Source organism: Mastigoproctus giganteus, chromosome 3 (assembly GCF_048544385.1).
Source record: "Mastigoproctus giganteus isolate SK-2022 chromosome 3, ASM4854438v1, whole genome shotgun sequence".
NCBI classification, from domain to species: Eukaryota; Metazoa; Arthropoda; class Arachnida; order Uropygi; family Thelyphonidae; genus Mastigoproctus; species Mastigoproctus giganteus.
Window position 1 is genome coordinate 84,346,436 of NC_143577.1, and position 16,251 is coordinate 84,362,686.

The 16,251-nt window shown below is 34.3% G+C and overlaps 1 protein-coding gene across 1 annotated transcript in view; it reads left to right on the forward strand.

Moving 5' to 3' along the window:
- Nucleotides 1-16,251, forward strand: part of LOC150088120 (uncharacterized) — a 1,786,788-nt gene that overhangs the window by 1,371,619 nt on the left and 398,918 nt on the right. Inside the window, exon 34 of the mRNA XM_090370030.1 lies at nucleotides 10,143-13,001. Within this exon, the coding sequence (XP_090226156.1) occupies nucleotides 10,143-13,001 (2,859 nt within the window). The remainder of the gene's footprint in view (nucleotides 1-10,142; nucleotides 13,002-16,251) is intronic.

Genomic DNA, 16,251 nt, shown 5'->3' on the forward strand with positions numbered 1-16,251 from the left:
GTGGACCAATCTGATTCATCCCCTTCCTCCTAGAGTTTACATAAGTAAAGAACTCTTTGCTGTTTTTCTTTGCATCCCTTGCCAAATATTTCTCGTAATCTGCCTTCGCCTGCCTAACCTCCTTTGTAACTTTGTTACAGATCAACTTGTATCTATCATAGGCTTCTGTGTCACGTGTTAATTTGTATGTATCCCATGCATTTTTTTCTCTGCCATATGTCTCATTAGTTCATCTGACATCCACTTAGGCCTAAACCTTGAACAATATTTCTTAGTTGGTATGTAAAGCCTAGTAGCTTCCAAGATAAGTTCTTTGAATGCTTCTCATTTTGAATTTGCTGTTGGTAACATCATCAGTTGGTCCCACTGTATAGAATTTAAATACTGTCTCAGTCCATCGTAATCGCCTTTACGTAAGCAATAACCCTTCCCTTTACCCCTAATGGTAGTTACCTCTTTGAGTAAATCCCACTTCAGCACACTGTGATCACTGCCACCTAGTGGTTAATTTACCTGCAGATTCTTAATGCATGAAGAATCACTACTGATAATCAGATCAAGAGTATTACTCCCTCTAGTTGCCTCCCGAACATGCTGATGTAGAAAACAATCATCCAATAAATCCACAAAAGCCTTGCTAGTGTGTGAGTGACCAGCCCCCAAATTCCAGTCAATATCTGGGAAATTAAAATCCCCCATTATAACACTCTCTGATTTACTGGCCCACTCTATTTCCCTGTACAGTTTCTTATTATACTCATCAGAGTAATTAGGCCTATAGCACACTCCTACTCTCAATTTTGATCTCTCAATGCTTATGTCACACCAAACTGACTCGACACTGCACTGTCCAGCAATGTCGACTGGCTTCACTTACTTGCATTTTATGTATTTCTTAACTAATAACATAACCCCTCCTCCCTTCCTACCCTGTTTATCCTTTCTGTAGATGTTGTACTCCCCAAATTCCAGTTCTGCATCCCTTATATCTGTATGACACCACATCTCTGAAATCCCCACAATATCTGCCTTTGGTGTTTTGAGCAATACCTCAAATTCATCAAATTTATTTACTAAACTCCTAGCATTGGTGTACACGCAAGTATACATGCACCTGTTCTTTTTCTTAGCTACCCTAACACAACCTATGTGTTTATTTGTACCCCAATGATTCCCAGCAGTCTCTGAACTATCCTGCATCTTATTTTCCTGGCTGCGGCTCATACCAATAGAAGCAGTGCAAGATGCACTTTCACCTCTGCCAGTGGCTACTATTAATCTATTAGTCCTTGTATCCCCCAATCTAGCAGTTTTCCGACCCACCTAACACTGCCTCGATAGCATCAGCAAACATTCTTGCACCCTTTCTATTTAAGTGTATCCCATCCCTGTAGAAGCACTCTCTCCTGTAAATTAACTGTTGATTAATTAACTCCTGTTAATTAACTCTCCTAAGCATTTTTTACAAAGATTGTTCAAAACATGTCATATGTTTCTAAAGCCATTTGTTCTTTTGAATTGAACATTTCAGGAAATTGAAAAGTACATTATACACTTCTTTTCTAAACAGCTTCAGATTCATAAATAATGTAATGTGTGACATGCAGAGATGAAAACTAAAATGAAACTATACTCTGTCACCACCCAAATAGAAAAATTCTTAAACTCTCCTAAGCATTTTTTACAAAGATTGTTCAAAGCATGTCATATGTTTCTAAAGCCATTTGTTCTTTTGAATTGAACATTTCAGGAAATTGAAAAGTACATTATACACTTCTTTTCTAAACAGCTTCAGATTCATATATAATGTAATGTATGACATGCAGAGATGTAAACTAAAATGAAACTATACTCTGTCACCACCCAAATAGAAAAATTCTTACTCTTTTTAAAGCATCGTTTATTGACTAGTCTCATAACTTTGGAATAGCACCTCATATATTTCAGTATTCTCCTTTTGTTTGGTAAGTTTGGAATGTTGTCTGTTCCACATCACATAATTTTTCAGATCATGGGAGGTACCTCAGATCATAAGAGGTAAAATAATCTTTACAGTAGATAAGTGAGGTTACGTATTTTCTCTGCTTATTTACATAAGAAAATAGAGATACTGTGTGTTTTTAAGTTATTTTTTTTATTATATATGAGTATACAGGTTAATTAACAGTTGCACTAAGTGTCTGTTATGTAACTTACTTAAGATACGAACTTAAGTATGTGTTCCATGATATATAACCACAGAACATATTTTAGGCATCCCTCTGTTAGAAGGGAAAATGCATAGTTGAAGTGATGAAGATGAGTGATCAATTAAGATTAGCTTAAGTGTGTTCTGTTTGTTTGTTTGTTATTTGGTTTTTAGGAGCATTAGCAACTAAGGCCATATTGCTCCAGGATATGCGGTGGTCATTCCCTGACCTTTCCGCATCCTCCGTATTTGGTGGTGACGGGCTCGAACCCCGGTCTAATCAAGAAGCATGTGCTACGTACTGCTGCTCCTTCCGACCTGGCTGCGGAGGCACCTTAAGTGTGTTCTCAAGACTAGTTCATATATATTATGAGTATTAATAATAAGCATAATGATTTTTTATCATATTGATAGTTCATTGTAGGAAAACATTTTATGTGTAAAGCAACCATTATCATAACAATATATTATACTGACACAGTTTCCAAATAATATTTTGCTATTAGTATATTTATTTGTGAGATTTAATTTTTACCACAAAGGTTAAAAATAACTAAAAAAGGTTTAGGGCTGAAAGCCTCAGACCATGCAAAATTTACTAATCGAACAAGTTAGTGCATAGCATCATTTTAGTTCATAGTAAATCACCAAAGTAAGTGAAATGGCATCATTTGTGTCACATCTCATATTGTGAACAAGTTTCCCTGATATTGCACTACCTCGAATAAGCAATGCTTTGCCGGTAGAGAAGACTAATGTTACTCATTCTCTGCTAATACCACCACCCAGACAGCACCGTTTCGAATCTTGCAGCATTGTGAAGGTGTTCACAATACAAGATGTAACAAAAAATATGACATTTCACCTACTTCAGTGATTTACTATGAACTAAAATAATGCTATGCACTAATTTGATTGATTAGTAAATATCCCGTAGTTGGCAACTTTCAGTCTTAAACCTTTTTAGTTTTTTTTTTTTTTTTTTTTTACTGTCATATACCATCTGGCATCTCTCATATTGTGGAGATATACTTCATAACTGGGTTGTCACTTATTGCGTCGCCAGGATATGTACCCGCCCACTGATGAGAGGCCAACAAGCTTTGAAACAGTGCCATCTGGGTGGTGGTATCCACCGAGAATAAGTAACATTAATCTTCTCTACTGGTGAAGTGTTGCATATTCAAGGTAGAGCAATATCAGGGCAATATTGTGAACACCTTCACAATATGAGGTTACATCTCATATTGTGAAGATGTTCACAATATGAGATGTAACAAAAACTATACCATTTCACCTACCTCGGTGATTTACTACGAACTAGAATGATGCTATGCACTGACTCGTTCAATTCGGCGCTGGAAAGATTGTGCAAGGCTCAAGGGGTAGAATTTTTTTCAGCCTGGACTGTACTTGTTAACAGGAGAGATTGCTTCTACAGGGATGGGATACACTTAAATAGAAAGGGTGCAAGAATATTTGCTGATGCTATCGAGGCAGTGTTAGGTGGGTCGGAAAACTGCTAGCTTGGGGGGAGACAAAGACCAATAGATTGACAGTAGCCACTGGCAGAGGTGAAAGAGATTCTTGCACTGCTTCTATTAGAATGAGCCGAAGCCTGAAAAACAAGATGCATGATATTTCAGAGACTACTGGGAGCCATTGCGGTACAAGTAAACACATGGGTTGTGTTAGGGTAGCTAAGAATAGAAACAGGTGCAGGTATACTTGCGTGTACACCAATGCTAGGAGTTTAGTAAACAAATTTGATGAATTTGAGGTATTGCTCAAAACATAAAAGGCAGATATTGTTGGGATATCAGAGACGTGGTGTCACACAGATATAAGGGATGCAGAACTGGAATTTGGGGAGTACAACGTCTACAGAAAGGATAGACAGGATAGGAAGGGGGGAGGGGTTATGCTATTAGTTAAGAAACACATAAAAACCAAGGAAGTGAAGCCAGTCGACATCGCTGGACAGTGCAGTGTTGAGTCAGTTTGGTGTGACATAAGCATTGGGAGATCAAAATTGAGAGTAGGAGTGTGCTATAGGCCTAATGTCTCTGATGAGTATAATAAGAAACTGTACAGGGATATAGAGTTGGTCAGTAAATCAGAGAGTCTTATATTGGGAGATTTTAATTTCCCAGATATTGACTGGAATTTGAGGGCTGGTCACTCACACACTAGCAAGGCTTTTGTGGATTTATTGGATGATTGTTTTCTACATCAGCATGTTCGGGAGGCAACTAGAGGGAGTAATACTCTTGATTTGATTATTAGCAGTGATCCTTCATGCATTAAGAATCTGCAGATAAATGAACCACTAGGTGGCAGTGATCACAGTGTGCTGAAGTGGGATTTACTCAAAGAGGTAACTACCATTAGGGGTAAAGGGAAGGGTTATTGCTTCCATAAAGGCGACTACGATGGACTGAGACAGTATTTAAATTCTATACAGTGGGACCAACTGATGATGTTACCAACAGCAAATTCAGAATGGGAAGCATTCAAAGAACTTATCTTGGAAGCTACTAGGCTTTACATACCAACTAAGAAATATTGCTCAAGGTTTAGGCCAAAATGGATGTTAGATGAACTAATGAGGCATATGGCAGAGAAGAAAAATGCATGGGATACTTACAAATTAACACATGACACAGAAGCCTATGATAGATACAAGTTGATATGCAACCAAGTTACAAAGGAGGTTAGGCAGGCAAAGGCAGATTACGAGAAATCCTTGGCAAGGGATGCAAAGAAAAACAGCAAAGAGTTCTTTACTTATGTAAACTCTAGAAGGAAGGGTATGAATCAGATTGGTCCACTTGATATCGATGGCTCAACTGTTGATGATCCTGCTCAGGTAGCTAACAAACTAAATGAATATTTTGCATCGACATTCACACATGAGGAGTTATTCAGTGAGAGGAATGCCAGAGGTGTATTCAACTCTAGCAGTAAGCTACAGAATCTTGAAATAACTGAGAGTAAAGTGGAGGAGAAATTGTTGAAGATAAACACAAGAAAGGCACCCGGGATGGATGGGATCTATCCAGTTATATTAAGGGAGGCAGCAAAGGAAGTAAGCAAACCCTTAGCCATAATTATGAGAGCTTCCTTGGACTCAGGGGAGGTACCCACAGATTGGAGATGTGCAAATGTGACTCCAATTCACAAAGGAGGATCAAAGGCTGACACAAGTAATTGTAGACCTGTGAGCTTAACTTCTGTTCCAGGAAAATTAATGGAGGCACTGGTTAAAGAAGCACTGCAGGATCATTTAGACAAGACTTCAGTTATAGCTCAGACACAGCATGGTTTTGTTAAGGGGAAGCCTTGCCTGACCAATTTGATTGGATACTATGATGCAGTCACAAAAGAACTGGATGCAGGGAATAGCTTTGATATTATATACTTGGATCTTAGACAGGCTTTTGATACTGTTGCACATGGAAGACTGCTACACAAATTGGAGCAGTGTGACATTGGAGGCAAATTGCTGCTATGGATAAAGGGGTGGTTGAGGGGGAGAAGACAGAGAGTGGTAATCAATGGGCACTGCTCATCGTGGACTAATGTTATTAGTGGAGTCCCTCAGGGTTCAGTGTTGGGTCCATTATTGTTTTCTGTATTTATAAATGATATTGATGATGGTATATCAAGCTTAATGTCCAAGTTTGCAGACAATACAAAGGTTGGCAGGGTTGTCAAGGACACTACTGAAACTATGCTGCTGCAACGGGATCTGGAATGGTTGAGCAGATGGGCTGAGAGGTGGCAAATGAAGTTTAACATTGACAAATGTAAAGTACTACACATGGGAAACAGCAACCCCAGAGCAACGTATCAACTCTGTGGTACTACACTGACAGTGGTAGAGAATGAAAGGGACTTGGGGGTGGTTGTGCAGGCAGATATGAAGTTCTCTGAACAGTGCAGACGGGCTGCAAGGGTAGCTCATGGAGTATTGTCAATGATATACAGGAATGTTTCCAGCAGGGATAAGGAGGTGATTATTCCCTTGTATAAGGCAATGGTCAGGCCACACCTAGAGTACTGTATACAGGTCTGGAGGCCTCATTTCAAGAAGGATGTAGAGCTGCTGGTACGAGTACAGAGAAGGGCAACAAGATTAGTGAATGGAACAAAGGGGTGCTCTTACGAAGGAAGGCTTAAGTTTTGCAAATTACAGTGTCTGGAGACTAGGCACCAGCGAGGTGATCTGATAGAGGTGTATAAAGCTTTGAATGGTTTGAGCATGCTCAATGCTGATGGGATGTTTCCTCTAGCTCAGAATAATCACCTGAGAGGGCATAAATTCAAATTGAGGAAAGACAGATGTAGGATAGACGTGTGGAAATTGCCTTTAGCTAGCTGGTGGTTGGTTGGTGGAACAGACTTCCATCCCTTGTCGTGGAGGTTGATAGCCTAAATAAGTTTAAGGCTCAGCTGGACAGGTATTTTGAACGAACAGAGGGGTGAAGTGGAAGTGGTTTTTTTTTTTTTTTTTTTTTGGCTGATGCTGCATAAGCTTGCTTTCTTGCATCAAATGCCTCTACTAATGCTAATGCTAGGTTAAAAAAAATAAATAATTCGGTTTTATATTTTTGTTATCATTTTTAACTACTTAATACAATATTGATATATAAAAAATAATCAGTGGTAAATAGTCAAAGCATGGGGAATAGTCAAAAATGAACTGTAATATGGAAATATGATTAGCTCTATGATTTTTTACTAACTTGTGACTCAAGAAATATTAGTATGCAATGGCTTAAAATACTTCTTCACCATTTATATACAAAGTAGGTACAAGGTTTTGTACCATGGATTTAGGTGTTCAGAAAAAGGAGGGAAAAAGTTTCTATAAATGTAGGTGCTCCAAGATTTTCTAACAGAGATATAGGAAATTTTAATTTTGGTTTATGATAATTAGAAATCACAACTGAAATAAAGACTTCTTTACGAAGATAACTCACTTCTTTATTCTGCTTATTTAAATTCCATATGAGAAGTGGAAACTAAGAAGAATAAAAGAAAGTAAATGAAACTGAGAGATGGGAAAGCACCTGTGGAATGCACCTCACTGGGATGTGTATCCATCACCATTAAAAATAACTTCAAAAGTAAAACAGTAAGGAGAATACTGGTCTTTACAAGGTCATCATCTCATTGTAAATTACTGTATGTGGACGCATGCAGGGGATTTTAAAAGCATGAAGCAGTCATGTGAACTGGAAAGCGTATACCAGGTTGGTTGCTAACAAATTTAATTTTATCTAAGCACCAGATCTCAGAAAATTTAATGGAGGGGAGAACTGGCATTCAGTGTGTGTGAGCAGAGCACTCTTTTTATTTGGCTATGGCTAACGCTTCGATCGTCTGTAATTTGTAATCATGATTTAGCTTTATCAAAATTTTCAGATCATCTAATAGAGGGGTGTTGTTCATGGAGTCAGGTATGTATTGAAATCCCTCCATGCTCAGGTGATGCAGTTCCACTGCATATACCAGAGCAAGCAGGTAGCATGCTTCTCGAAGATATCACACTAGCCATACTTAGCCATTATTGCACATCCATGTATGGGTTGGAAGAGAGTATCTCGACAGGTATAATTTAAAAAAATAATAATAATATAAAATAAAATAACCCAGTGAATCTGTTATTAAATTGATAATAGGACAAATGATATAAGTGCTTTTCAGAATATTCTTTATTCCATGTAAGCATCTTTACAGTTTTTGAATAATTAAAATGCACCAGAATCTTAGGAGGGTTTTTTTTTTTTTTTGTTGTTGTCTCCCAAACACATAAATTGATTAAGAAATATATGCAATGTAGGACACAATATACTAATGCCTTGTGGCCTTAGTTGCCTTAGCATAATATATAAACAATCCAGCTCAGTATTAGTTTCTATTTAAAGTTGGTTTATGAAAGGGGTACACATTTTTCGTTAAATTCTACTTCAGTATTAAACAATAAAATTTGCTATTTATTTCTAATTTTAATTTTACCATTTTTCAAAGAAAAGCTGTTTTCTGTATTTTGTTATTTTCTTCTTCATGAAATATATTGAAGAATACTTGAAATTTAAAAAGAATGTTCTGAAAATTGTCATGTATTATTTTTCTTTTGATTATATACAAAAATTTAATTCTATGCTGTTAGGAATGATTGATTTACCTGGTTATAAGCAAAACGTTTATTATTTCTACACATACTCACAGGCCAATTCAGAATTATGTCATAAATTCTATATCAAATTCCTGACAACAAAAGAAAATACTTTTAAGATTTTTGCAAAAACAGTGAAGTTTTTAAGAAAAACAATGTTAAAATTTCATGGCACCACTGCCAGGTATCTAGAAAAAATTATGCAAAACTGACATAATATACTGGAATATACTAAATAATATAAAAACATACATGGCACAATGAATATGATTTCACAAAATACAATTTATTACAAAAATGTGAAATATCCTGAAATGTTAATTGATTTGCAGAATACCACTTCCTTTGTTTAGTCTGTAGAAAAATGGTGCATGTCTCAGCAGAAATTTGTGTAATACAGTAATTGCATAATATAATTAATATTCATAATGTATCAATGTAACTGTTGTTTGCACAATGATACCAGCAAGCAGTGATCTTTTTTTGTGCATAACACCTTGAAACTTCAGTACTATTTTCAGTGCATTTGTTCAGTACCAATTATGGAATACTAATTTCTGAGAGTACTTCCAGAAATGAGTACTCCATTTCTGGAAGTACTATTCAAGAAATAACACAATAAATAATTGTGAATTATTTATTGTGTTATATTTCCTACAGACTGCTTGCAGGAAGCAGTATCCTGTAACTCAATCAGCATTTTATGTTTTTTAAATAAAATTTATTTTCTGAATACATCAATAGTCTGATGTTTGTTTTATGCTATTTACTTTATTTCAGTGTAATTATCTCCGCTCTACATCATTGTTTCATGAAATTTTTTTAAAATTATTTTTCTTAAAAGCTGTGTTTTGTTTTCAAAAAATCTCCTAAGGGCATTTTCAGTTCCTTTTGTTATTAGAATCCACTATGGAATTTATGATTTGCAATTTTGAATCATCCTGTATATCTATATATAGGATGATTCAAAAATTTTATTGTACTGCATATTTTTATGTGTAAACAAGGTGTTTTATAACTTATAAGCCATACTTTCATGATCAATTCTGACCTGCAAGTAATGTCTTCATTACTTGCAGTAATGACTTGCAAGACAAGGTGATTTATAATATGTAAGCCATACTTTCATGATCAATTCTGACTTGCAAGTGATAAAAAAAGTTCATATATAAATATGTCCAATTTGTGGAGCTATGCCTGTTTGAATTTTAAAAAATTACTATGGAGTTTGCAATGGTAAAAAAATTGTGTGAATAAACATTTTGCTAGGCATGTGTCTACTTTTCTTATTTATTATTTTATTATTTTTTACAATTCAAGCAGCCATAGCTTCATGACTGTTCAGAATTAGGCATGTGAGACCTATAAGCTTTTCTCATTATGTTCAGGTCCTAAATTGATCATGAAAGTATGGTCCATGTGTTATGTATGAAATACCCTGTATATATGTATTACACACACACACACACACACACATATACAGAGTGTTTGCTATGTATTTTGTTTGTTTATTTATTTATTTATCAATATTTTGTTACTATTTTTATTTAATGTAATACTGCACGAATTGGTGAATGATGCATGAAAATTGTGAAATGTACTTTCCCTGTGGAGCTCATGTTGGTTATTTTAAATGTATTGCTTCTTTAAAGAACATAATTTAAGTGCATTTAGCATGCTAATATTCAGATACAGTATGTATTGTGCATTTATGCTATTATTTATTTTCTTCCAATTTTTTCTTTTCTTTTTTTCACATTTCATTTCTAGAAGGTGATGTCCAAGTGAAGAAAAAAGGATTACTAGAAAGTGAAATGTTACAAAATATGCAAGATGAAAAAGAGCCAACAGAAAAGAAGCAAATGGAGTTAATTGCTGTTCCAGTGCCATATATACATTTTGAACATGAACTTAAAATTAATGGGAGTAAAAAATTGAATTATCTAGTAAGAAATGGCAAAGATGAAGATAAATATGACTTGAAACCTTTTGATAGTTCAAAAACAGGGCATTTTGGAGAAGGTAAAACTGATGAAATTTTTAAAATTAGTGATATGCCTATTAATATTGCACCATCATCTCAGTTAGAAAACGATCATGCTCAAGTTTATAAAGAAATTGAGGCAGGCATAAGAACATTAAATTCAAAAGTATCAAGTCAGTATTGTGAAGACTTATCAGAAACTGAGAAACTAAGTACAGAGGAAAATAAATGTGAGCAGTTAATTTATAAGGAACTAAGTGAAAAAGATGAAATACAGTTGAAGTCTACCTTTGGAATTGAGAGTACTGTTTTAAAAGATACTTCATTGAAAATTAAAAATGAGTTGATAGAAACCGAAGTAAAAGAAGAGGTAATGAAATCTGATGAACAAATATTAGGTGCATTACATCTGGAAGGTAGAGTAGCTCACTCAGAACAAATAGACATTATGCAGGAAGGAAAGAAAGTTGATCAAAAGGAAGAAACTAAAACTGAAGATTTAACTTTTGAAAACTTTGAAAGGCAAAGGGCACAAAATGAAAATGCTTTATCTCACAGTGCAACAAAAAATGCATTGCCAACCGAAGTTGAATTAAAAGAAAAACTTATAAAAGAAGATGATGAAGGTAAGATTTTAGAAGTTAAGATAAAAGAAAAATATCTAGATGAAACGGAATTGCAGTTAACAGCATCAGAGTTTAAAATAAACATGCCACATGAAATGGAAGTTAAATCTCTTATACATGAAAAAAATGAAATAAAAGAAGAAATGTATAAGAAAAATCAAATAGTAGGGATGCAAAAGGAGTATGAAGAAGCAATAAAAAAGACTGACACGTATCAAATGAAACTAAAGGATTTTGAAATTAAAGATGATGTAACACAAAAAGCTAATATAAATGGCATGATACAGAAGACTGAAAATGAAAGGATAATTTTGCCAGTAGAAACACAAAAACAAAAGAAAATAGGAAAAATTTGTTTTGAACAAATAGAAGAAAAGAAAGGTGAAGGATATTTTCCTGAAATGCAAGTTGGTGAAACGTCATATAGCATAAAGCTAGAAAAATTAGAACCTGAACTGCAAACAGAGGAAAAACCAAAAGGAGATCTACAATATTTACAGAGTGAAGATAGGTCTCAGTTTGTTGTGGCAGACAAAATTGGTATTTCAGAAAAACAAGTAGATGCACAAGAAAAGGGTATTAATCATTTGCATTACAAAATGGGAATGATTAGAAATGAAGAAAATGAAAAAGAAGAAACTTTTGATACTTGTATTTTTAGTCAAGAAAGAACGAAACTGCAGAAAGATATTTCAGATTCCATTGATGAACATGTTATAAAGCAGGATGACTTTTTGCATACTTCAGATATTATAGTTACTCCAGATGTCGATGATAAAAAAGAAGAGTGTATGTTTCTAAAAACACAGGAAAATTCTATTTTCCCATCCATGGAAATTTTGAAAAATGAAAAAAATGAAAATAAAATGTCTCTAACAAAAGAAGATGGTATTGTTTCAAGTGAAGAGAAACATAGCATTGCCATTTTAAAAGATACACCAGTGTTTGATAAGAAAATGATGGTATCAGAGGAAAATCAGATATTTAGTATTCATTCAGAGAATGAACAAAAATCATCAGGAATGTTGCAGATGATTCAGAAATTACCTGAACTGGTATCTTTTCAAGATGAAAAAAATAATGGGATAGACCAGTTAGAAAGGAAGTCTTTTATAGATATTGAAAAAAGTGATATGTTAGATAATTTCAAAATTCAAAATAATCTTAAAGAGAAACAAACACTAGAAATCAATGTGGTATCTGAGCCCCTTAAAGAAAATGCCATACAGCGTATTATATTAGAAGAAATACAAGAAAATGAGAAAGAAACCGAAAAGCTGCCTGCTGTTTTAGAAAATGATGTTGTAACTCAAGGTCAAAGCAGTAAAAATGGCAAAATAAAAGAAATTATGGAAACAGATAAATCAATGTGGCCAGACATTGTTACACAGAAAACATTGGAAATAGAACAACAAGGTAATTCTGAGGGCAAAGTAGATAATCAAAGTGTAAAAGAAGATATATCTACACAGTTGAGAAAGGAACACTTAATTCAAAAGGAACAGTCACAAACAGAAATTGAGGACAAATTACTGCAATCCTTTAGCCAAGAAATGTTTTCAACAGATAGGGATAGAATACAAACAGAAACGATAAAAAATATTTCTCCAGAAAATCTCTTGATAACAGTAGAGCAAATTGAAAAAACCATAACCGAAGCTATTTTTCAGCAGAATTTAGATAGACCAATTACACCAAAAGAAAATCAAAAATTGTTCAAAGAAGCAAAACAGATTTCACAGGAGACTGAGACAAGCAGTGAATCATTAAACACAGAATTTGTGAGTGAAAAAGGAAGTTTAAAAAAAAAACTTAGTGATATTTCAGAGCAATTTACATCTGAAAGCAAGGAAATGAAATGGACTCAAGAATCTCCATGTCAGAAAGAGCATGTCATAAATACTAAGAAGATATTAAAATCTGAGGAAATGATTGAAACTTCTAAAGTTAATGATGTTCTACAAGATCTGACTACACAAACTTATTATCAAGTTATTATGCCAGCATCACATTTGTCAGGTACCTTGAAGATAATTTTTTTACATAATTTAAATTATATTATATTTTTAAGTTATTTTGCAAGAACATTATGTGCTATTATACAGTAACTGCATATACATTTTTTATAGTATTTCATTTTAGTTTTTGCTTGTTAATGTATTGTACCAGCACAGCTTTTTAGTTTTAGTTATTTGTATGTTGTGTGTTATGGTTTATTTGTGTTCTTGATATTTACATACGAAAAAAAAAAAAAAAAACAGCATTACTGGTAAAGTCCTGTTTTATTTCTAAATATTCATTCTTCAGTTTTGTTACCAAATTTTTTAAAATAGAAAACAGTAGCATAATAAGCTTTTGATATTCAGGGGTTTTTTTTTAGAGGAGCGCCTGTGGGAAGAGGAGGCAAGTAGATTTAATATTGTTGGTACTTGTGTGCGAATATTTAGTGTTATGGTTTATTTGTGTTCTTGATATTTACATACAAAAAAAAAAAAAAACAGCATTACTGGTAAAGTCCTTTTTTTTTTTTAGGTTTTAATTTTTTTTGTATAAATGGTGGCTAAAGTTTTAATTATTTTATTGTGCAATCACTAAGGAAGTTAGAAAAATTGTCCCATTATGTGATTAAACTCTTATTCTGCATGATAAAATTCATATCCTTGCATAATCAGTCTGGTTTGTGATGTAATTGTTATTCATCTCTGATTACAGTATGCTCCAGAAACTTTCCCATCCCTCCTCATTGTTGCATTTCAATTAAAATGTTGCTGAGACATGCAAAAGCATATTTCCTTGTGAACACCCATAAAAATCTTTGGAACTCATCACACCTTGAAGGGACATAATGCAAACAGAAACAATACAAAAATGATATTTCTCCAGAAAATCTATTGATAATAGTAGAGAAAATTTGAAAAAAAAAATGTAACTGGAAGTATTTTTCAGCAGAATTTAGATAGACTAATCACACCAAAATAAAAATTTAAAAAAAAGTTCAGAGAAGAGAAAAATTTCACAGGAAACTTGAACCATTAGCATTAGCAAAGGCACATGATGCAAGAAAGCAAGCTTATATAACATCAGCCAAAAAAAAACCCTTATTTCACCCATCCACCAGCTCCAACTGTTTGTCAAGTTCTGCCTTGAATCTATTTAAGCTATCAACTTCTACAACGACAGATGGAAGTTTGTTCCACCAATCAACCACCTGCTGGCTAAAGGCAAACTTCCACACATCTATCCTACAACCGTCTTTCCTCAATTTGAATTTATGCCCTCTCAGGCGATTATTCTGAGCAATGGGAAGAATCCCATCCCATGCTCAAATCATTCAAGGCTTTATACACCTCAATCAGATCACCTCACAGGTGCCTAGTCTCCAGACACTATAATTTGCAAAACTTAAGCCTTTCTTTGTAAGAGCAACCCTTTGTTCCGTTCACTAATCTTGTTGCCCTTCTCTGTACCTGTTCCAACAGCTCTACATCCTTCTTAAAATGAGGCCTCCAGATCTGTATAACAATACTCAAGGTGTGGCCTGACCATCGCCTTATACAAGGGGATAACCACCACCTTATCCCTACTAGAAAAATTCCTGTATATCATTGACAAGACACCATGAGCTACTCTTGCAGACCATCTGCACTGCTCAGAAAACTTCATATCTGCCTGCACAATTACCTCCAGGTCCTTTTCATTCTCTACCACTGTCAGTGTGGTACCACAGAGTTGATACGTTGCTCTGGGATTACTGCTTCCCATATGTATTTCCAAAACCTGTGTGTACTAATCCAATTCTTGGATTAGTACATACAGGTTTTGGAATAGAAAAGAAAGTTTAAAAAATAAACTGTGGTTATACATCAGTACCCAATTTGTTCATGATTCTATGAATTGTCAATTTGGGTACTTCGAACTCATCACATAAATGAAATCTCAACTCACTTGATTCGTGGTTGATTCAATCTATAACATTAATACTGCTGCTCATCGCTGCAGTTGTCTGACCTATTTGTTAATTCCTTGTGCTAGAACACACTTGTTTTAAGGATTTTACTTTAGGGACATGCATCTCTTCCAATTGACAGTGACTGTTGACAGGTTGCATGCTTTTTGGATTAAGAAAACGAATAACAAAATGAATAAATGAATCTCCATCCTTGACCAATTCTCCAAGCAGGGTACCATATTTGACTAGACTGTACGTGTGTAGGCATGACTGAACAGACATACACAAACAGCATTTTTTTTGTCAAGCAGCAAATTTTTTGAACACATACGCAAACAGCAATTTTTGTCAAGTAAGAACTAAGTGTCTGTTTAGCCCTTGTACATAAACAGAAAATAAATTTAGAAAAAGTAAATATTTTCATATAAGAGTTTGAAAAATCATAATATTAAAATTTATAATTTAACTACCTACCTCTAAAAACTCAACTCATGGATAACTACAAGTTTCAACAGTAAACACCAACTAATTAATATAATATAACCAGTAAGTTGTATAAGGCTAAACAATAAACTGAAAATTTTAACCCTGAATTTAAAAAAAAAAAAAATCATTAGCTTAAAGTAAAATTCAATATTATTAAGAGAGCACTCTATATTTACAGCACTATATTTTAGTGCTATGTTTAGTACTATATTTAGCACTCTAATAATTATTTAAAAGTGTTGCTACTCTGACAGCTATGGCAATTTTCCACCTCATTTTGAGAGCAGATAGACATCTTACCTCAACACTGCTAAACACTACTGAAACAGTTGATAAAAGAAATTGCCGTATGGGGCCTTAATACAAATTATATGATCATTTAATAATGTTAATTATGCATAATAATTCTTCTTCTTCTGGTGTTACAACCCACGGTGGGTCTTAGCCTTCTTAACTATGTTCCATCAGTAAGCCCTCCCAGAAGTCAAACTTCTCCAACTTCAATGCATAATAATATTTAATAACTTAACAGTGAGAAAATATATTCATTGAATACTCTGTTTACAATGTTTATCACCTTGTATAATGATTGTCACCTTGTATACAAGTAAGTATAGTAACTATACACCTGTAACTATAGTAACTATAGTTACTATAGTTACAAGTAACTATAGACCTGTGAGCTTAACTTCTGTTCCAGGAAAATTAATGGAGGCACTGGTTAAAGAAGCACTGCAGGATCATTTAGACAAGACTTCAGTTATAGCTCAGACACAGCATGGTTTTGTTAAGGGGAAGTCTTGCCTGACCAACTTGATTGGATACTATGATGCA